At 52.1% G+C, this 22487-nt stretch overlaps 2 protein-coding genes across 3 annotated transcripts; one reads left to right on the forward strand and one right to left on the reverse strand.

The window, feature by feature from the left end:
• Positions 1–35: 35 nt before the first annotated feature.
• TSPAN1 (tetraspanin 1) lies at positions 36–3797 on the forward strand. The gene is made up of 7 exons (XM_010716166.3): positions 36–176; positions 805–1011; positions 1290–1364; positions 1950–2048; positions 2372–2512; positions 2889–2972; positions 3187–3797. The coding sequence occupies exons 1-7, from the start codon at positions 120–122 to the stop codon at positions 3238–3240; spliced, it is 717 nt and encodes a 238-aa protein (XP_010714468.1). The 5' UTR covers positions 36–119; the 3' UTR covers positions 3241–3797.
• A 4557-nt stretch (positions 3798–8354) lies between these two features.
• On the reverse strand, positions 8355–22487 carry POMGNT1 (protein O-linked mannose N-acetylglucosaminyltransferase 1 (beta 1,2-)). Of its 2 annotated transcripts, none has more exons than XM_019618800.2 (22): positions 22475–22487; positions 21820–21999; positions 19429–19537; positions 18926–19041; positions 18557–18622; positions 17964–18077; positions 17181–17298; positions 16764–16862; positions 16120–16247; positions 15912–15982; positions 15536–15611; positions 14451–14534; positions 14261–14302; positions 14005–14063; positions 13682–13754; positions 13271–13399; positions 12824–12949; positions 12595–12659; positions 11945–11989; positions 11690–11825; positions 11081–11190; positions 8355–10921 (listed from the first exon to the last, which is right to left on the reverse strand). In XM_019618800.2, the coding sequence occupies exons 2-22, from the start codon at positions 21928–21930 to the stop codon at positions 10819–10821; spliced, it is 1980 nt and encodes a 659-aa protein (XP_019474345.1). In that variant the 5' UTR covers positions 21931–21999; positions 22475–22487; the 3' UTR covers positions 8355–10818. The 2 variants fall into 2 exon arrangements, with proteins under 2 accessions (XP_019474345.1, XP_010714471.1); XM_010716169.2 differs by having other exon boundaries at positions 22426–22487.

Raw genomic sequence — 22487 nt, forward strand, 5'->3', positions numbered from 1 at the left:
GGGATGTGCTCTGGGAGGGGTTCGGTGGGGTTCTCTGTGTCCTAAACCCCAAGGAGGGAGGTTGGTGCTGGGTGTGGGATCCCGCTGGTAACGTCCATCTGCTCTCTCCAGGTGCAAACATGGGGTGCTTCACGTTCATCAAGGTCATGATGATCCTCTTCAACCTGGCCATATTTGTAAGTGCTCTGGTGGTTGTCCCTTACCAGAGTGACCTGGGTTTGCTGGGCCCATGCAGCTGGGATGGGGATACCGTGTGGACCGGATGATTGCAGTGGTCTTTTCCAGCCTTAATGATTCCATGTGTGCCCTAATATTGTGGGGTCTCCTGCTCCCATGGTCTGTCTACAGCTCGGTGAGGGAAAACAGGGGACAGTGCCGGGCTTTAGGGACAGTGTTTGTTGCATCAGCCACCTGAGTTTGAGTCTGTCCCTGTGCTGAGCTCTGGTGGGGTGCCCAGGAGCTGCAGTCTTGTTGGGTCCCACCTGCTGGGCTCTATGTAGGGCAGCAGTGATTGTGGCTCAGGTGATGGGGCTCTGTTGGTCTGGTGAGGAGGATGAGCCTGGTGGGGGGGAGGGGGAGGGGAGGGGATGGGATGGGATGGGATGGGATGGAAGCAGCCCTGTAAGGACTGTGAGTTACTGAGCTGCTGCTGCTGCCTGCAAAACACATGGAAATGTGCTGATGGAAATCAACTGGTTGAAGTCCTCCAACATAACATCATGGAGCAACAAGGCTGTTCCTCTCATCAAGAACCCCCCTCCAACTCCTCAAGCTCAGAAGCTGACACATCTCTCTTCTCCCCAGCTCGGTGGTGGGACCCTCCTGGGCATTGGTATCTGGGTCACAGTGGATGGAAAGTCCTTCTTGGATATATTTGGGTCACTTTCATCTAGCGTCATGCAGGTTGTGAATGTGAGCTACTTCCTCATCGTCATTGGGTGCATCTTGGTGGTGATCGGCTTCCTTGGGTGCTGCGGTGCCCAGAAGGAGAGCAAATGTCTCCTGATGATGGTAAGGACCTGTCAGTGTTTAATTATGCTTTACCAATCCATGTTGGAGGTGGGCTGCTGGTGTGGGAGGTCTGGGGGATAGACTTCTCCATGGTAATGCCCTCCTGGTGTGTTCCCATATCATGGAGAGTTGGGTGAGCCTTGCAAAGACAGTGCTGAGCTCCAACTCTGCCCTAGAAAGGGTGGTATTGGTCACTGGGAAATCGGGGGGGTGGGGGATGGGGTGGTTCTGAGAGGGACAGTTGTTGTTCTGACCTCCTTCCCCCTGCTGTATCCTAGTTTTTCTCAGTGGTGCTGATCATCTTCATTGCTGAAATTGCTGCTGCTGTGGTGGTTCTGGTCTACACAAGTATTGTGAGTGGCATACCTAATTCTTGGGCTAGGCTGCTTTGGGAAAACAAGAGAGACGTCAGCCACCTGCCTATGTGGACAGGTGGGGATGGCCTGGCCATGTGGAGGGGCCGTCCAAGGAGCAGGGAATGGGGATTCCCATTGCCCTAAAGAAACAGGGGTTATCGTATAAGTTTTGCCCATTTCTTTCTTTCAAACACCTCAGTCTAATATCAGCCAAGGCTGGACATCTCATGGTAGGAGCCACATAGGAGAAGTCCCTAATGCTTCATGCTAAGCAAACCAACCCCTTATTATGTACTGGAAAATCCACCTGGGGAGAGAAGTGACTACTGCCAGCCTGTGCGCTCTGCCTCATTAGACACAGGAGAAGTCAACCGCAGGGCAAACGTCACACAACCCGGGGAGCCAGGAATGACTCACTCACCATGCATGGCTTCGCTGCCAAAATATGGGGTTAGGGAGGTTGTCCAGCTGCCCTCGGGCTGATGCAGAGTGACATGCTCTTGGTCCAGTTGGCCTCGACCCTATGGGCTGAAACCAGTATGGGCATGTTCTCTGATGGTGTTTCTGTGCCTCTTCCTGCAGGCAGAGACATTCCTGTCAGAACTGGTGACTCCCGTCCTGAAGGAGAAGTATGGGGAGGACGATGCTCTCACACAGATCTGGAACGTCACCATGAATGAGGTGTGCTGAGCCCAGGAGCCTGCACCCCTGGGTCGGGGCCGTGATGCTTCCAGCACAGGCCTGGTGGTGCCCCAGATGGGGCTGTGGGGTAGAGATGGGGTTCTGTTCTGACTCTGCTTGGGGTCCAGAGGTCCCAAGGCTGGGGCAAGAGCTGTATGTTTCGAAATGTAGGGTGTTGCTCCTTGAACTCCCAGTGAGCTGGGCTGAGGGGGGTGATCTCCTCCATGGGGCAAAGAGGGCCTAGGAGGAGCGTCTGGTGGGAGCATGAGCACAGAGACTTGTTGGATACTCTCACCATCCCTCCTTCTCTTTCTCCCTTTTAGGTCCACTGCTGTGGCCTGAATAACTACACAGACTTTGAGAACTCCCCATGGTATTTACAACACAACTACACCTTCCCAGGTCCCTGCTGCAGGTCTACGTTGCCGTGCACAGCTGCATTTGCAGCACAGACCAACGTCTCGGTATGAACACATGAGCAGCTCTGACTTTCCAGCAGGATCCAATTTGGGGGGCACGGGGAGAGGAATCCATCCCTCACCTTCAGCCTGAGTCCCCTTTTTTTTGTGTGTGTGTGTCTGTGTGTGTTGGGTCCCTGGGGGATGTAGTGACTTTGGCCTGTTTGCAGATGAACATGCTGCTCTCATTGCCTGGTTCTAAATCCCCCCATTTCCTCACCTCAGGGGGATGAGATAAATTGTCCTCTGGAACCTCCAGGCCATCTCTATGGTCATGCAGTTCTGGGCTTGGGAACCTGTTGTATCTCACTGAGACAATGGATCTCTGTGGCTGGAGATCACAGCCACTTGCTCACGCTCACCACTTGGTTGCCTTCCTCAGGGTTGTTTTGATCAGATCCTAGAAGAAATCAGGACAAACGCAGACGTGGTGGGTGGCGTGGCTGCTGGCATTGCTGCCCTGGAGGTGAGTCCCCAGGCCTTGCCATTCTGCTCCTTCCTTATTCCTCAGGGGCTGGTGCAGCCCCATGGGCCATCATCTGCCCTAGGGCGGCTACTGAGCCTTCCTCCCTGGGCACACCTGCCTCTTCCTCCTCATGGGTGCTTAGACTGGGTGCTGTGGGCTTGTGTCCCCATGCTGAAGGAACAGCTGGGGCTCTGACTCTCCTTTTTCCTCCCAGATTGCAGCCATGGTGGTCTCTATGTACCTGTACTGCTACCTGGACAAGAAGTGACCCTGTGAGGCAGCAAGAAGCCATACCTTCCCCTGCCCTGTGTTGGGGTGCTGCTGAGGGCCCCACCGCTCCCTGGGCCTGATGCTGTCCCATGCACTGTGATTTATAGCTGTGGTTTGATCTACTGAGCTGGGATCTGTAGAGTTTATACATTGTATATTTTTGTACTGATATGGCACAATGCATCTGTACATAGAGATTTTTGTTGTTTTGGAGGGAGGAGTGTTGGATCTGATCTGCTGAGGCCAGCAGGAAGTAGGGCACAGGCTGAGCTCAGGGCTGTGAAACAGGTGCTGGCCTGGCCCTGCCCAACCCCTGTGAGCAGGTGGCCGTGGTGCCTCTGTCATCCTGGCACCTCCCTGTCCCCAGCCCTGTGCATGGGGCTGGTCCTTGCCCAGTGGCTGACATCTGCATGCTGCTGGCCAGAGCCCTGCTCTGTGCTGCCCCTGCCCTGACATGAAGCATAGCTCTGCTCCTGCACCCTGCTGTGATTTCAGTGTGGATTTGTGCTGGGAAGGAAAAGAAGAAAGAATAATAAAAATCATCTTGGATATAAATAACTTTCTGCTGTGTTCAATAAACTCCTGTTCCTGCAGCTTCTTTCCACCTGTGCCTGCTCTGCCTTCTCCAGTTCATGCTGGAACTGAGCATGGCTGTGTTTGCACAACAGTTATGGTTGGGAGCTTTGCAGCTCACCTGCCCTCTGCCAGAGCCCTTATGTATTCTAAGCAGGGCTGGAGATGCAGGGGATTTTCCTGGTGACTGTGTAATCCAGTCCCCTCTGCAGACAGCCTTGGTACAGCCCTGCTCCTGGGAGCTGAGTCCAGTGGGATGGGGGGGTCTGGCATTCCCAAAGGAGAAGCAGCCTGTCCTCTTGCAACTGCCCCCTAACTGGGATTTCGATCCATTTTTACTGCCGTCCCATGAGGCTTTAATGCTGCATTGTGCCGGCCCTGTCCCTGCAGCAGGGCCAGTTGTGGGACAGGTGCAGGACCTGCTCCCACCCTGGGTGACTCAGCCTGGGGCCGTGCCGTGGGAAGGGCTGCCACTCTTCCTCCTCTTTCTCAGCAATGGTACCGGTCCCAGTTTCACCACAACCCCGTGACCTCAGGGCTGACGTCAGCGCTTTTTGTTCATATTCTCCCATGCCGAGCAATGGAAGAGCTGGCGCTGCCCCAACCCTTCCTGGAGGTGCCGGCGTTGTCTGTCCCCATGCTGGTGCAGGAGGTTTCTGCGGGCGATGCAGTTTCTGTGGCACTGTGTGATCCCCTCTGCCCGCAGGAACTTGAAAGACCAGTCTCTCCTTCCGGATGCGGATGGAGGCAAGGAGGAGACCAGTTCCTCCCTTCACTCTTTGGGGCTCAGCTCCTCCCGTGATTGTGGGGCAGCCATGGGGCGGAAGGTGTGAACCTGCCACATGGCTGAGTGTCCCTGGTGGAAGGTGGGGACTCCATCCCTGTGGGTTGGAGGCCCTGGCCCTGTGTAAGGTGTTTTCATAGAATCACATAATCATCGAGGTTGTAAAAGACCATGAAGATCACACAGTCCAATTCCAACCCACCCTACCATGCCCACTGCCCTTGTCCCTCTGTGCCAAATCCCCACGGTTCTCAAACACATCCCAGGGATGGGAACTCCCCCACCTCCCTGGGCAGCTGTGCCAGTGCCCAGCAGTGCTGTGACATCAGCAGATAAGGCCAAACTCCTTTGGTGCACGTGATAACAGCAGAATTTTCCTTATTGTCCCATCGTGGTGTCCTTGGCCTTGTGTTCCGGACAGCTGATGGGATGCGTGCGTGCGTCTGGGTGTGTGCGCTGCCAGCAGCATTGCCCTGCACAGGGCTGAACAATGAGGTACAGCCACCTCCAGTCACATATCCTCCAGTCACATATCTTCCAGCCCCTCTGGCCACTTGGCTTCACTCTGAGCAGTGAGCTGGTGGTGGGAACATGAGCAGGGTTTGCTTTTTGCAAGGAAATCATAGAATCATTAAGATTGGAAAAGGCCTCTAAGATCACCCAGGCCAGCCTCATCCCACCTACCATGGCCACCGACCACATCCCTCAGTGTCACAGCTCCACCTGTGGCTCCTGAACACCGCCAAGGATGATGACCCCACCACCTCCCTGGGCAGCCTGTGCATCACAATTCTTTCTGAATAGAATTTTTTTCCTAATATCCAACCCAAACCAGCTCTGTTCTCTGCTGTCTTCTCCCATCTGCTGCTGCCCCCCAAGCCCTGAAGAAATAGAGACAATCCTTTGATGCTCTCTTTGCCCCTGGTATCTGCTTTCTGGGCTCAAATGGGGAATTTGACCCTGCTTGAAAAGCAAGACAGAAAGTACTGGGACAGGGGCAGAGCTGCTTTCACACCTCGGAGCCCCAGAGTGGGGCTGGTGCACCTGCTGAGATAGGTGCCACACACCAGCCAGAAGTCCTGGATGCGTTTGCTACCAACATCACGTGCACTGGGGCAGGGTGCCAGGCAGGGCTTGGCTCTGGAGGAAATGAGCTTACTTCTCCTTTTTAATTACCTTTGGTGGGGGTCAGTGACAGTTGTCAGGAGGAGGAAGAATTGCAGCTCTTACAGGTTGTGCCCATAAAGGATGCAAATGGCAAACAAAGCAAACTCATTCATAGCGCCTGTCCAAGAAGTGCCAGCTGCGAAGACATCCCCTCCTAATGTTCCCATTGGAGAGCAAAGGACACCCTCGAAGGGCATGGGAGAAGTGAGGCATTGCCACCTTCACCTGCTCTTTCTTCCTCCTTCTCACCCCACGATAACCCCCTGGGGCTGCTGCAGGCGTGGGTGCTTTCAGGCAGCTCCATGCCCAGATTTATGGCAGGACTATCAGATAAGATGCTGTCAGGGATAGCAGAAATGCAGGGTGCTAGAGCTGATATCAGAGCTGCTGAGTTAATCATTAATGCTGTGCTGGGCAGGACGCAGTGTAATAAAGTTCCAGCAACAATTCTTGGTGCCCAGTTGAAGATTAATTTGCTGCCAGGCTTTGTTGTATATGGATAGGAGGTGGCCCATGGGAGGGGCACGACCATGCTGGGTGCTTGGGGATAGTCCACTGCCACTGGGACAAAGGGAAAAAGTCTTTTCTTGGGGGCAGTTTGGGCACCTTGCCACCCCTTGAGACCTTGGTACCAGAGCTCTCTGTAAAGCAGAGGGTGTAAAAAAGGGAAATCTGCTCTCCAAGTTGGGATGAACTTGGGATGCCTCTCTTGCAAGAACAGGGCTAGGGCCAGCGTGTTCCAGGCATTGGCACCCCTATAGCATGGAGAAGTCTTCACCTAGGAGGATCAGGACATCATCCCATCCTCCCATCCTCCTGTCTTCGCCTTCAGGACACCTCCCTCCAGCCATGGGGCCATATTAATCATCATCGCAGTGAGGGCACTCCATGCTCCCTGGCATCTGTGGGTACTGAGGTGCCTACAGAACAAACATGATGCAAGAAGAAAAGCCACCAGAAATTATGCAAAATTACTCTTTCCCTCCCACCCCCAAGTTCTGGAAAGGTCAGATTTCATGCCAAGGCTATTTTGCTTTTGTTTAATTATCAGCCAGCTCCTGGGACATGGAGCAGCCTGGACAGGTTCTCCTTTGTAAGGCTGCACAAAGGCAGCGGGGGGGCTGTGGGGCTCAGACCTGGGAACCAGGATTTGGATGACACCAGGGCTGAGGGGGGACGGGATACAGGAAGGAGGTGGTACATCTCTGCCTCACTCCTGTAAACGGAGCTCTGAGAAAACTAATAGCCCTTTGGGCTTTGGTGTGTGTGGAAGGGGGGGGGGGTGGTCTCACCCACACCCACCTACCTTCCCAAGGGTTGGGAGCTGGTACCCTATAACCCCACGGGGCTCTGCTGTTTCCACAGCACTCAGCTGGCAGAGTCCCAGCACTGCAAGGGTTGGTCTCTGGAGGAGGTGGATGCAATGGAGAGATGATGGCTCTTTGTGCCGGCGCTGCCAAGCAGCTGGGGGAAAGCCTCTAGCATCTAGCTGCGCCTAGACCCTGGGAGGCAATGGGAGTAGGCTGGGCCTCACCCTGGGGAGTGGGTCTGGGCTGGTTGGGACTGATGGCTGCTACCATCCCGGTTTCATTTAGGTCCTGCTGACAGCAGCCACCTTTGTGCCCTGCTCTTCTCAGAGCGCAGGTCCCACCCCAGCCTTTGCCAGCTCCCTGCTCCATGGGATGCACTGCTGGGAGAGGGGCTCCAAGCACCTCCTTTTTACTTTGTCCTCATGAACGCACTTGGATTTAACAGCTCAGGCTGAGGCTGGCCTCATGTCTCCTCCTGCTGCCACTTCCTTGTGCTGTGACCTTGGGCAGAAGTTGGGCATAGAAAAAAAAAAAAAATCCCTCATAGCCTATTTCACCAAGAGGAAAGAAGCCTAAATTCAACGGGAGCAGTCAGAAAGAACTGAGACTTGTTCTGGCTGCTCACTGCCCCCACCCCAAGGGCACAGAGCTGGGAGCCGAGGGGAAAAGCAGGGGTGAGGGTGGTAGTGGGCAGCACAGTGGCTCATTATGCACAAGAGCCCATAGGCAGAATTTCCGTCGGTTACTGAACTGCAGATAATAATAACAAAAAAAAGCTTGAGGAGGAAGCAGCAAACCTGCAGCAGCCACCCTGGCAGCAGGCAGGGCTTGGAGGACCTCTGCTGGCACCAGAGCTGCAACAGCTGCAGTGATGCTCAGTGAGAGACCTCACACTGGATCGCACCCAGGACACCATCATGTATACTATGGGCAGAGGAAAAAGAGGGGGAAAAAACCCAACAGGACTGCCTCCTCTATGTCAAACCTACATCCTTTCCTTGCTATGGTTTGGGGTTCAGCATGCCATGCAGAAGGTAACCAGGCTCTGTGCCAGCTCTCCCAGGACACAGCAGGAAGCATAGAGCCTTTAAGGGCTGTTCCTTAGAAAATACATACCCAAAGCAGGATATCTGGACCAACATCTTTTAGTGCAGGCTCCTGGCTGTCACAGAGTTCTGTAGGTTGCACAGGATGTGGGTCTGTCCTTTCCAGACAGACTGGCCAGGGTTGGGGATTTGAGCCCAAGGTACACAAAACCAGATATGAAACACACCCAGCTCAACAGCTGTGCAATGTTTATTCTTGAAAAAATAATTCAATTCAGAAAGCGGCGAGCCCTGGGGATGCCCTTGCCCCCAGCACTACCACAGCTGCCAAACGGGAGCCTCACTCAGGGAATGGGGATGGACGGAGAAGAGCACCCAGCAGCTCAAGGTGGCAAGCAGAGAGGGAGGGGATGAGGAGCTCCAAGTCCATGGGGAGAGCCCTGCTGTTTTCCCTGGTCGCTGCGGGATGGGGAGCAGAGGATCCTGCCCATGGGACTGCCATCCCCCTAGCCCAGGGGTGAGAAGCAGGCCCAGCCTGAGCTCCACCAAACGAGAGGGGAAGGGGGCACTGGGTCAGGGAAGGGATATGGGGTTTTGGGAACTGAGATGTCAAGGGCATCGCAGCAGAGAGTCACAGAGGTTCCTCCAAAGCTGTGCCTGAGGAGCAACTGGCTTTCCCACTGAGGAGGCAAAGTCCCTTTCCCATAGCAAATAAATGACCTATTTTTTAATACTTACAAAATAAAATAAAAGCCTGGTGATCCACTGCCTGTGGGTTGCCACACCAGAGCCCCTGAGAAGTGCAGCGCTGGGGGTGGCAGAGCAGGGAAGGGTTGAACCTGAGCTCCAGGGCTGGTACCGCAAAGCCTGAAGGGTGCCACCACCACCACCCTGCACCCTCAGGACAGATGTGCCACCTGGCATTCCTCTCCTGCACCTGCCCTGACCCAGGCAGTACATGCCCAGCAGCACTGACCCCACTGCTGGTGGAGCAGATTTGCTGGGCTCAACGTTTATTTTCCCTACGCTGGGCAAGGAAGAGAAGGGAATGGAGGATGGAGCCAGGGTGACAAGACACACCTTCCAGGACTGCCTCCTTGCAGGCTGAGGGCTGCTGGCTCTCCACACTGCTTTCCTGCTATCCTCCCTTTTCCACAAGCAATAAATAAAGAAATGAATGTAGTGTAGACCCCAGCAGGTGCTGGGGTGTGTGCTCCCAGGAGACCCCAATGCTCAGTTCACAGTGAGAAAATGAAGGGGACAAGCTCCTGGCCCAGAGTGCTGCACCCTAGAGGACAGCTCTCACATACATTAATCTTTGTGACCACAGGGAAAGGGCTGAGCAGCAAACCCTGCTCAGAGGGACAAGCCAGAGCACCTGTGCCTGAGGATGCAGGACCTGGGCAGGGAACTGATCTCTCACTGCACAGATGAGACAGGGAGGTGCACTGAGCAAGGGACTAGGACAGGTCCTAGCTGGGAGGAGAGCATTAGTACCAAGCAGATGGGGTGAGAGGGGGCTTGGGGTGCTTCCTAAGGCACAGGAAGGAAGATAAGGACCCCCTCCCTCTCCATAGAGGGCATACCAACTTAGGAGAGCCAGGCTACCCATCCTGACTCAGCTCACAGCTTCCTTGCTAGCTTCGTACCACAGTAAGGGTGGAGATTGAGGAGAACAAACGCTCCTGCTCCACTGTTAGAAAGAGAGCTAGGGTTACCCAGATGGGGAGGAGGGAGAGGTACGGCTACAGTACCACAGGCAAGGAACATGCCAGGATGCAGCACCTCTCTCTACAGTACCAGCTGCTGGAGAGCCCAGGTCTAACTGGACTCTGCAGCTGCGGGATCCCCACTCACTGCTCCCACCTCGCTCTACAAGGCACTTTCATCCCCTACTCCTATGACTCAGGGGAGGCAGAGCTGCTCCCCATGGAGAAAGTGGGTGAGGGCAGTCCGAGCAGCACCACACAGCCTGGTCCTCCTCCATCAAGTCATCTCCAGCTCCCAGAACTGCAGGGGAAGGGGAACCTGACTGCCCTTCAGTTGGGGATAGGGTATCCTCGATGCTTCCACAGCAAATCCAACTCGGCCTCAGTATTCCCTTTTGCCTATGAGCTGGGCTGCATCAGCTGTGATGGTCCAGAGTGAGATGTCCAACCCAGTGCAGTCTTCAAGGTGCATCCATTGTACAGGAGAAAAAAAAAAGCTGGTAGATCCCCTCTTTACCACTGTGCTCACCACTGGGCAAGGATCCAGCTGGGCAAGAGTAATAACACCCAGCTAGAGGGCTGCAGCACTTGCACATGAGTATGCTGCCTTCTTGGAACTTTGGGGGCAAAAAAGGGGAGCAGAGGTGTTTCTAAAAGCCTCCTCCAGCCCCCAGCTGAGCATCTCCTTCCTCCAACCTTGCCCAGCCAGGGAGCAATGGGAGCAGCATTAGTAAAGAGTCTGTGTTAAAAAAAAAAAAAAATTCCTTGGATGGGAAGGTGGCATATCTACAGGGAAGGACTCTGCCCCCGTGCGAGGGAGAGGGAGACGACCACAACAGGGGGCTGAAGGCAGCCCAAGATCTCATTCTGCAGCCTGAAATAAATGTCCATGTTAAGTCACCAGCCTCCAAAAGCTGCTGCCAACTCGGTTCTGCACCATGGGTGTCTCTGTCTTCTCCGGCCCCATTCACTTCCCAGCTACCAGCCTCATGTTTGTTCTGCTGCAGCAACTGCTGGTACTGCCACTGCCCCCTCCTCCTTGGCAGGGGGCTCCATGTAGACTGGCATCACTGATGGAGGTTTCTTGGACCTGCAGGTAAGAAGGTTGGATGGGAGATGGCACTAGTAGTACCACAAAGTCCCAAGAATAACTGGGACAGAAGCAGAAGACACAGTGTCCTGGGCAGGGGGCAATGTCATGAGAATGTAGGGCAAATGTGTAGCAAATTGCTATGCCCCTGATACTCACGAGTAGGGGGAGGCAGGGACCCCCACCACGAGGAAGTGGTTTTTCTTTCGGAAGAGCCGCCACAGCCCTTTGTGGTTCCCACGGACATCCAGATCCCAGATGTGGAGGCACTAGGATAGTAGAGAGGGAAGAAGAATCAGGGCCTGGGCATAAACAACAGTTGAGTGTCCTCCAGCAAGTAAAGAACCATCACCCTTGTCCTCACCAAGACACAGCAGAGAGGGAAAATCAGCTTGGTGAGGGCAGCTGAGGGAAACACACCCCCATCCACCATCAACAGCAAGAGTAGATGGGGAGCTTGCTCCACTCCCATCCCTGCTTCAGGGCAGTGTGTTTGACCAGCACCCTCCAGGAAAGTGATTCTAAACAGCTCAGATCATGAGCTCCTACACAGGGAGGCCATAAGCTTTATCACCACAGAGCCAAGAATCAACTTAAAAATGACCCACTGTCCTCTGTAAACACAACTTAAACATCACCCAAGATAAGCATGAATCCATTTGCTGAGCTGTGTCAATACCATGGACACTACCAAGAAAAGCAGTCAGATGTTTTCCAGCAATGCCAAGATCAGTGAAGGGGTGAGGATGGGCCATGTTAGGGCCTTACCTTGGCGAGCTGAGTCCAGGTGGTGAAATCTGCTTCCTGCTCCATCTTGATGAACATGACATAGACCTTGCCCTCTGTGTCAGGCACAAAGGAGTCCTCACAGGGGTTCTTGCTGTGGTCCAAGACTTCAGCCTCACTGCGGAAATAGAATGAGGAGAGGCAAGCAGTGGATAGGGCCACCTCCATTCCTTCTGCTGTCCTACTTGGTCCATCCAGGAAGTTCTGTGGACTCCCATCCTTCTTGCTGGCACTTACCCCAGGAGCCGATGAATTTCAGCCTCATAGGCATCCTTCCTCAAGCTGGAGGAAAAGAGCACAGAGATCAGGGCAGAGTCAGTGCAATAAATTTCAGTCATCTTGGGATGATCCTTGCTTAAGGCTACCCCACTGTAACACTAAAAGACAAGTTGGAGACCGTGGACAGAGAGCAGAGACCGTCATACCTCTTAGCAGGATGCTGCAGCAAAAATGTGACGGTTTACACTTGCCAGACCAATTTTGAACTGCCTCTTACAAAGACTCCATGTCTTTAGAAGAAATAATAATAAATCACAGGGCTAGTTGCGCGCAACTTGAGAGCTCTAAGAGCCAAGCTTGGAGGATCAGGCACCTTAACAGTGAAATGGAGTAATTAGGGACAGGTGTCTGTCCTTCAATGTTAATGGAGTCTTACAAACAAGAACAAGGGATGCTTTGTGTCAGGCTGCTTTCGGACTTTCTGGAAGATGGGTTAGCTACATGCAACCTCCCAAAAAGCACCGCAAGGATTCCCACAGTGGAGCACATATGCTGTGAACGGAGGTGACTGATGGTTCTTGTTTGGGAAGGAACGCATCTCCAGCATAAGGAAAAATGATCAGCTCATACAGCTGCTTTATCCAAATCTCCTTCCAACTAGCACTTACCTCTCCACATTTTTAAGCTGAACATTTGGAACAGTGTTGAACTTGTGCTTTTTGAAATAAGCTTCCTGGCAGGAAGAGAGGAAGGAGACAAAGAAAACAGGGTTCAGTCAAGAGCGAACAGTACTCGGAGGTCACCTCAAGTATCTTTACCACCTGGAGAGGTGTGCGGGTCAGAGTTTGACACCATGACAGGGTCTGGGAGAGCTGTTGGCTGAGGGAAGTCACTCACATGAAAGTAGCCATTCATGTTGAGGCCCACAATGCCGAAGTGGTAGGAACGCGAGATGTCAGGGATGATGCACTCCCGGCCCTTCCTCTGCTCAGGCATCCGCATCCACATGTCCCAGTCCCAGAGCTGGGGAGGAAAAACTTGCATTCAAGTTTGAGGATATCATTCAGCACTGTGGCTGTTCAGGGACTTTCTGGATGCCCCCTCAAGCTCTAGCTGACACAGTCCCAGCTTGCCTGGGCTGTTGCAGCCAACTCTGTGGCTGGTTACATGGTCCTCAGGTTAATGCCTATCTAAATCCATTCTGCTTGGACATCTTGCCCAGGTGAAGCTCAGGAAGAGCCAGAGCTCCTCCAAGAGCTCTGTTCATGACAATCAAGTGATGATCAGGGACTGTTGATGTGCAGAGATGTGCTGCTGAAGACAGGGCCCCTCTAAGATACTCACCTTCTCTGGGGTTGGCCACTTTGGTTCCAGCTCATCCTTGTATAGGCTCTTCCGAAGAACCCAGCCCAGGCCTGGCATGGTCTCCACGCGGTACAAGAGTGAGGGGTCCTCAGCTGTGTGCTCATAGCCCTGCAACGTTATTGGAAGCATTCAGCACTTCAAGTGCACCCCATGCCCCTCCAAAGTAACTTGCCCTATCCTATGCTGGCTCCCAGCTTGCAAAGCAGAGACAATCACTGAGAAGCACAAGGCAGCAATAGGATGGCAGTTTGCAGGGGTATTTCCAGGGCTGGGGAAACGCACTCACTAAGGTTGATAGAACTGGCTTTACAGAAGGGGGTCAGACCTCACCCTGACTTGGGAACAACACAGGGCAGAGCTGTCTCTCCTCCACCATCCTCTCTGACTCACCTGGTCATTCCATGCTGATATGCAGTACAGGCTCTCGTCCTCCTCCAGCAGGTGTATTGACTGGCTCAGAAAGCTGAGGAAAGAGTTGCCCAGTTCCTGGTTAAATATCCTTCCCACAGACAAACCAATGCAAATTCTCCACCAAGGGATGAGCCATCCACAACTACCAGGACTATTTAATCCATCTCTTGGACTGAGGTGGCAGATCTTGGCATAAGCATGTGTGCAAAACAGATCAGTAGCTCCAAAAATGAAAGAAGGACAGGATCCACAAAATCCCAGATGCCCAACCCAAACAGAAGCTCAGTGATCCACAGCTTTACCTGAAGAAGTCAACAGAAATGTCAAGATCTTCCTCCAGAACCACAGCAAATTTGGCATCCTGTAGGGCAGAGAGAAGTGTCAGAAGGACGAGAGAGGGTCAGAAGAGTGCAGAGACACCAAAGAGCATCTAGCTGTGCTGCTCCGTGCCCCATAGGACAGATTCCAGATCCCGTGAGACAGGCTGTCAAACACCACTATCCCACAGACACCCTGTGCTGTCTCACTCCCAAGGGCCCAGGTAGAGGTCTCACTTACTGGGAACAGGTTGAAGGTTGCAGTCAGACTGGCTTTGTAGTGCTACAAGAATAGACACATAATTGCCTGTGTTAGCATCAACTCCTAGACCACAGGGAGGGGCTGCCTGGCACCACTGTGGGGCTAAGCCTGCCTCCCTCAAATACTATCCCAGGAAATAACTCCCCCAGGGGTAGTAAGGGTCTCTCACCTGAGAAACTCTGGCATTTTTAATGCTGATAGGAGTGTGCTGGATTCCCGAGAGGCCAAACAGCTCCACAACATCCATTGGCTCCTGTAATGGGAATGTACAGAGCTCAAATATGTGGTTTAGGACATGTTCTCCCTACCCTCTGCAACAGCGTCAGCTCCATGGAACACCAACAACACGCCTATAGGATTTCCTTTGCATGGCTGTCCTCTTGAGTGCAGGTGAGGCTCCAACCAGTACTCTGCTGAAGGCCTCATGGCAAGGAACTCACTGAACCATCTTGGCCCTTTCAGCTTCTAAATATCTCTAACCTTGGCAATAACCTCGCTTGCCCCGCTGATTTCTGTACCCAGACTTGTATCCAAAGAGGCCTGAAGTTTCTAGTCCCCCATGGACAGTGCAGGCAGAAAACAGGTGTATCTAGGAATATCTTGAGCTGCTAGGTATCAGGATCACAAACAACTACATTTTCTTCCACAACTGCTAAGAACCACCTCTGTCCAAGCACATCCTCATCAAAGACTCATAGAATAGCTTGGGTTGGAAAGGACCTTCTAGATCACCTAGTTCCAATCCCCCCTGCCACAATAATGTTTCGGCTAAAAATCCTCTGCTCCAAGATGGCCCCACCAAGGCCTTCTCCATCTTTATCCTGCCCATCTTACTCCCTAGTTGCAACTGAGGGAAGGAGCTCCCATTACTCCAACAGTTCCCTCTTTCCTTTTTATCCATCATGGCAGCATGAACATCCAAGCTGCCCCCTCACAGATAAAGGATACCGCTCTAGTTGCTATGGCAATGGATGCTACTATCTTTAACAACTGATGCACTGCAGTAAGAGCCTGCACAAACACACCAGCTGCCCCAGTCTGACAGTAGTGGGAAAGGCCTACAGGGGAACGAGCCTGTTCTCTTCCCCAACTTCATCACAGAGTAACTGGACAATACCTTATGGGCTGCTGCACAGATGAGCTAGAAAGCTCCTTAGACTCAGTGGGATCCCAAAGGCCTGTCCTGGAGCTCACTGTGCTGTCAGAGCTGTGGGAACAAGGACCTGGTTACAGGGACCCCCAGAGTGCTCTCACCTCATAGTACCCATCGATGAAGATAGTGATCATCTGAGGATTGACGCCCTGAGCTGACAGCAAGGAACGCAGCATCCTGAGGAGAGACAAGGGGGCCTGAGCATAGCACAGTCCCAGTGAGTCCAGGCCACCCTACACAGGGGTATGGATCCCTTGGGTTGGGGTAAGGGCGCAAGGTAAGGAAACAGAAACTTGTGCCCTGGGCTTTTCCCTTCCCCATGGCCAGGGGCCCCAGGACTTGTGCCAGCTGGTCTGCCCACATTGCTTGCACAACCCTAGAATAAGGCTGATCCTGTCAGCAGGATATAACAGAAGGCTTAACCATGTATGGTCTCGTGGCCCAGAGCAGAGAAACCGTGAGCCCTGAAGTGGTTACCTGTACAGGTAGTTGGGGCGGTTCCCTGCAATAACAGCTACAGGCACATCGAAGACTTTATTGTCTTTGAGCTGGAAGAGAAAATATGTGAGTGAGGCTGGGTGAGACTATGCCACACCAACTGTGCAGGACATGGTCCACTCAGCTCTGCTGGAGACCCTGCCAGCTTCCTCCCAGTGCCTTCCAGGTACTTTGTCCCGGTACTCACAGGATCGGGGTTGAACTCAATGGGCGTGGGGTCTTTGCAGCTGCAGACACTGCCATAACCTTCCACTTTGCTGCAGAATCTTTTCCGGCGGCGGTTCAGCTCTGTATCAGGCCAATGACACTCAGCATCTAGAGGCACCGAGGAGAAAACATTGCAGACTGCTTATTTCATGGCCTCACCTTGTGTACTCATGGCTGCCATGCAGACGGCCCACTGTGGGCTCAGCCATAAGTGAACTAGTTCTTATTGCCATGAACAAGCATCACTGCAGGATATAGAACATAACCACAAGAGCCATTTAGAAACCATCCCCTCTGCACAGCTTCTCTAAGCAGCAATGGTCCTTGCTCAAGATAATAGCCACAATGATCGGATCAGGCCTAATTTGAAGAGATGAAGAATGGCCAGACCATGTCCTCAGTCCCTCATCCTCACCTCTCTCTATTATCATGTCTGGAATTGCCATGGAAGCAAGAAGAAGGAAAGATGGGGTCATTCTAAGTCAGCATCTCATCACAAACAGCCTTAAATCGATCCCGGGCTGCCACTAACAGACCTGTGGCTCCAACTCAAAAGCATCAAGAGCTGTGGGCAGACATCCCCCAGAGACATTCAGCAACACAGAGCAAATCCAACTTCCTTACCTTCCACAGACGTCAGATGAACTTCTGTCTTCAGTAGTACAGGGTCACCCCATGTTGAGAGGGCAGGTGACTTGGCATGTTTCTCTCCATATACTTCCCCTGGAACAGGGACACAAGGTCAGAACTGCCTGGAAGGGCTCATCTGAACTGTGCAAAAACTGTGCAAAGACATGACTAGAGGCTGCAGATCAGGGTAGTGGCTTAGCATCTTCTCTCCACTCTAGGGCCTCTGGGGAGCTGCTGAAGGGGCATGCTCTGCCTTCACTCCCTTCCCTCATCCCCAAGAACAGAGCAGCTTACTGTTTGTGACTTGGTGCTCATACAGTGTGTTGAGGATGGACTGCAACTTTCTACCTTCATTCTCTCCCCAAAAGGAGCTAAGAATCATCTCCCATGTAGTACTAGACTCATACTTACCTCCCTTCTTCCCCACAAATGTCCACATGTCTCTCCAGCTTAAGAACGGTGCAACTTGGCTCCCCAGGCTTTTCAGGACATTCTTGGCTGTGTCCTTGAGGTGAAAAGAGCCTTCATCCTGGAATAAAACAACCCCTCAGTTGAGGTCTGCATACAAGGAGAGCCTATTATTAATACCAAAGAGGTACAGGCCCCATTTCCTGAAATCAGCTCAGCCAGAGACCTTCAACAGCAGGTTCCCAAGATCTCCACACCACTAAATTTGCTGTTTTTTTCCCCCACCATGACCTATGGGCAGGTCAGAGGAGTCAGAGTTCTGTTTCCATGAGACCAAATTGTTCTCAAGCAGGGACAGAATGTATCTACCAATACTTTACACATGTGAACCCACAGCCTTAAAGTGCACCATTGCTCACACAGGGGCCCAGAGCCAATAGTCTACAGCTCCTGCCAAAACATCCTGGAACTGGCATAGTTTAGGACTGGCACAGAGCATCTCCTGGCCAGGTCTCAATACATCCTTACATTTCTTTGTGTTCATTCTCCATCTCATTTATAGTTGTGAGCTCTGATACTTGTTTGTTCTTTTTGCCCTGCAGTCTCGCTGGGCACAGCAATAACAAGGAAGAATGAAAAGACAAGGCAGGTGATCCAGCCAGGGAGACACAGCATAGCTGGAAATGTGACAGTTAGCCTTAGAAATGCTCAATAACATTTGGGAGTTGAGCCCGAAGGTGTCCTGACTTGAAGGAACTTTTCTTCTGACACTAAAGTCACATCTACCTTAATGGTGAAGATCAGGATCCGGCCCCTGGCAACCATATTGAGGAAAAGTACCATAGCTTCATCTTCATGAGGAGAATAGGTGTCAAAGACCCTCTTGGCCATCACATGACCCTGTTGGTATTCAAACATCAGATGTATCTTAAATTCCATATGACCAGGACAAGTAGAATTACAGAAATCTGCCTCGGAAGCCTCAATCCCAAAACAACATGAATTCCTTTTTTAGTAGGCCAGGGAGCAAGTACCCAGACAAACTCAGCCTTCACACTGCATACAAAATGCTGAGGAGCACAAGACAGCTTTACCCTACACCCATCAACTCTTCTGCATGTTCCCCAGCATCACCCCTGCTGCAGTTCACAAGTCTTCTGGACCAAGTCCGAACTACTTGAGAGACCCATAAAAGTCTTTCTCTGAGCTAGGTCAGTGCAAGAGAAACACTGCAAGGACCTTTTGGGTGATCATGTCATATTCTGGCAACTGAAAGCAAACACGTTCAGGGATTTTGTCTCATACATCAAACAGATAAACAGGAAGGACAAGAACAGCTCAGGAAGGAAGAGACACACAGATGTGCAGGGATGCTTTACCGTAGCCTGATTTAAGACGATGACATGGATCCCTCTTCCCTGCTCCCGAGCCTCATCTTCTAGGACCTGCAAGTGAAGAATTGACAAGAACCTAAGCCAGCATCCCTTATTCCCTGCACATCCAGCAGGGCCCCTAAGAAAAAGGTTAGTATCTCCCCTTTGAGATTTTGGCTTTGCTCACAGTATTCATGAATGCCAGGGTAGAAGACAGTGCAGGACAACATCTCCAGTCTCCTAGGATCCCCCCCTTTTTTTTTTTTTAAATATACCAACTACAGAATTGCTTCTCACTGCCCACAGTTCAAGGCTTTACCCATTCAACCCCAATCCATCATTTGCTCACAGGAACAGCCAGCAACCATCACTTACTGTTGTCCCATCCACAGCAACATAGACCTTTGATCGGCTGGAGTACACCTCGACATCCAAGACCTTCTTGTTGCTCACAGGGTGCCTAGGGGCCTCCACATTCAGCATCTCATCATCTACAGGAGAAGAATGTCCAGTCTCAACCAGCCCAGACACCTCTGGTTTGTCTCTGCTTGTCCCTAGCCCAACCAAACCTCTAGGATGTGATGCCTATCAGGCATTCCAGTCCCTTAGACCATGGGTCACAGTCTAAGGGGAAAGCAAGTAAAGGAAATCCAAACCAGCAGCAGGTCTGGTCCCAGCTATCCTCATGCAGACCTCTGAAGCTATACATGCTAAAGCCTTGAGTAGACAGACCAAGAAACATCCTTTTCTAATCATTTTTGTTAAACACATAGGCACAAACCTGTCTTTCATACTGTTGCTCACCACAAGTTTTACTTGACTTAAAGAAATTACTCCTTTCTCTCTGATTTCCATCCCTTCAATGAAATGCCCCTCACCATAGTCCTGTGCAGACTCCTCTTCCTCCTCATAAGCAGCTCTCCTGGTGTCCAAGATCAGCTTGATGTTCACAATCACAGTTACAAGCAAGAAGAGGACAGCACCTGTCTGCAATGCAGGACGCTTTGTGTTAGCAACTTGTAAGTAACAATCCCAAGATCAAGCCTCCTCCCTGCCATAGTCTGCAGGGCATCCCAAAAGGATCTTGGTAGGAATCTTCAGTACTTGGCATTTCCCTCTTTCTTCTAGGGGAAGAGAAAGAGAAGGAAATACAGATGACAGTTTTAGGGTGAGGTCCAGCATCTTCAGCTGGAGAGCACTGAGCATTTGATACATGAGAATTAACCCACTTCCATTGTGCTCCTGTTTCCAGATCTGCAAGCAGATTGCTACTAAAATACTAAGGCTGAAGGTCTCCAAATGCAGAGAATTTGGTAATTCAAGTTGCAACTTCCACAGTAACCTCAGCCTCTGCCCCTACTGCAGCATCACTAAACTTGCCTCTTCATCTGAAATCACAGGAGGTATCCCAGGATATTCACAAGGAGGAAGAAATGCTGTATGATCAAAACACAGCAAAAGCAAAAAATTCAGGTCTCACTTCAGGAAACTGCACTGTGCCACAGGCTGCAGCTCACAGCCTTACAGTCTGCAGCAAACTACACAGCAGTTTGCAAGGATGCAGATGGTGTTGTGATGGGAAGGACTGGGGCTATGGAGCAGTCCACAGAAATCCCAGTGGCAGCACTGCCACTTTCCATGGCCCTGGTTCATACATTTTCAGTATTTTTCCTTGTATTCAGATCAGAGTAAAGCAGAAACTATTCCATGCCATAAGGATCTCTTTTTGAGACAGGAAGACTTGGACCACAAACATCCAGTGGTGGGAAGCAATCAGCACACATGTGAAAGCTGCAAGAGCAGCACTGGCCACAGCCAAGAGATTGGTCTTAGAGTTGCAGTGCTGGCCTGGGATGTACAATCTTGACTGGTTTTGGAAGTCTCTCATTGCCCGCCAAACACCCAGCAACTTCATTCCTAAAGATCTTTGTAAGAACACCTTCTCCTCAAGCTCTCTGAGGCCTGGTATGGAGGTGAGATCACACACACTGGTCTCCTACTTGTCATCTACTGCCTCAAAACTGCACACTGCTGCTATCTCTGCCACGCAGCCAAATGGGTTCAAAAGTAATTGAGGAAAATGAAAAAACAGCAATAAAACAACAGATGGACATGTAGATAATGTGACAATATAAACACCACTACAGCATTTTAGCTCAGTAGCTTGTTGTTGACTCAGAACTATGATCACCTTTCAGGATCTGAAAACAAATAGCTTTTAACTGGCCAAGAACGGAGCTTGGGCTTGTTGCTAGGAGCAGGCTGTGTGTGGTAGCCAGTAGAGAGGTCTTTGTTAATAGCCATGTTAATACCAGGAGAGCAGTCTGTGCTCTCAGAGCTGGCAGGCTGAAGGAGGCAGCAACAAGCAGGACCAGCAGCCAGGTCTAGCGTGGTTGATTCAGCCAGGAATGCTGATAGAGACCCTGCTGCTGTAGACTTATAACTGCAGCTCTGGTTTACACATTTTAAGCTCAATTTTCCTCTGTGTCTTAATTCCTATCAGTACCACAACAGAGCTCAGGGCAGACAGGCTCTAGCTCACTGCTCCCACCACAATGAGCAGTGCTGGCCTGAACAACTGGGTCCATTCCCAAGCACTCCAGGGATGCAGGATTGAACAGTCTGCTTCCCCAGGGAGTCCCTGTGAGCCTACCCTGCACCATCTGCCTATTTTCACCAAGTTCTGCTCATCTCAAGAACAGCTCCTTTTCTGCAGCTCGCTACGCTGTGGCCGAACCTACCCTGTCCTTACACCCTTTAGGATGCCAGCTTGGCTGAGGATTAGCTGTTTTACAGCACAGTCAAGCAGGCCTGGAGCTCTCCCAGACACCAGCTGCCCCTGGGGCACAAGATCCCATTCCTCAGCCTATTTTCTCTGTTCACCTATTGTGAATTACACCAGGCTTGGTTTGCAAATCGTATTTGTCAGGGATGGTCCCTCATTGCAGGTAGAGTCCTGCTGCAGACAGCACAGGTGTAGAACTAGGCACACTTTCATCTGAAAGTCTCCCAGGAAAGCCTGAATAATTATATCTCTAGTCATAACCAGTCCATTTGCAGATAGAAGGAGCTGGTAGATATGGCAGACCCCGCCATACACGAGCACGAAGCTAGCGAGATGGCTTTTCTAGGGACAAGTTATACATCCCCAACACGCTAGGTCACACAGGACTCCTAGCAGACCCACCTCCACCCCCCACATCTGCTCCATAAGCTTGTAAACCCCAGATTATCCTCCCTAATCCACCACAGGCTTGCGAATGAATCACCTGGCACAGCTTCCTGAGCGCCCGCTGGTTCATCAGCTTGTACTTCCAGGCCAGGTACCAGCTCCGCTTCTTGTGGGGCTTGATGATGGGGTTGTGCTTCCACTCGTCCATAGTCACAAGGGTCGCATGGGGTGAGGGTCAGGATGCGCTCAGCTCCGCTCGTGCGTCCATCGGGGCTCCCTGCTCAGATGGGGTGGATACAGGATGAGGTGCAGAACCTCTGCCTAGCACAGCCACAGCCCGTCACTGGGGGTGGCTGTGAACGAGGACGTGACACGAAAGCTGCACGAAACTTCCCTCCCCACCAGCCCCACAGGGCTTTGCTGGAAGACCCCATAAGGGAGGGCAATGGGAAGCCCTCGATCTCAAGGCCCAGAGAGGACCTCTGCCACAGCACCGGGGAGGGGTTTTCCTGCTGGAAAGCCCACAGCTACGTAGCGGGACACCGGGCTGGCAGGTGCTGGGGCCAGCAGGGGCTGCGCAGCTGCTCCGCCCGGGTAGCGCTGGATACGAGCCCAGGCCTCCCCAACACACAGAGCGAAGAGGAGGCCGGAGGAACGGGGAGCGCAAGACATAGGGGGCCACGGGGAGGACGTAGGGTCGTACCGCACGGCTCAGGGCGGCACAGAAGCTGCGCTCCGGCCGCGCTACTCACGGTGAGTGCCGGC

The sequence above is a fragment of the Meleagris gallopavo genome, chromosome 10, assembly GCF_000146605.3.
Source record: "Meleagris gallopavo isolate NT-WF06-2002-E0010 breed Aviagen turkey brand Nicholas breeding stock chromosome 10, Turkey_5.1, whole genome shotgun sequence".
Taxonomy (NCBI): Eukaryota; Metazoa; Chordata; class Aves; order Galliformes; family Phasianidae; genus Meleagris; species Meleagris gallopavo.

Excerpts from the sequence above, each read along its gene's own strand:
- TSPAN1 (XM_010716166.3), top strand. The coding sequence starts at position 120 with ATGGGGTGCTTCACGTTCATCAAGGTCATGATGATCCTCTTCAACCTG. Across the intron at positions 1,012-1,289 it reads GCAAATGTCTCCTGATGATG|TTTTTCTCAGTGGTGCTGAT; the intron begins GTAAGGACCTGT and ends GCTGTATCCTAG. Across the intron at positions 2,049-2,371 it reads GGAACGTCACCATGAATGAG|GTCCACTGCTGTGGCCTGAA; the intron begins GTGTGCTGAGCC and ends TCTCCCTTTTAG.
- POMGNT1 (XM_019618800.2), bottom strand. The coding sequence starts at position 21,930 with ATGGACGAGTGGAAGCACAACCCCATCATCAAGCCCCACAAGAAGCGG. Across the intron at positions 18,623-18,925 it reads TTGCTGTGGATGGGACAACA|GTCCTAGAAGATGAGGCTCG; the intron begins GTAAGTGATGGT and ends CTTCACTTGCAG. Across the intron at positions 13,755-14,004 it reads ATTTCTGTTGACTTCTTCAG|CTTTCTGAGCCAGTCAATAC; the intron begins GTAAAGCTGTGG and ends CTCTTTCCTCAG.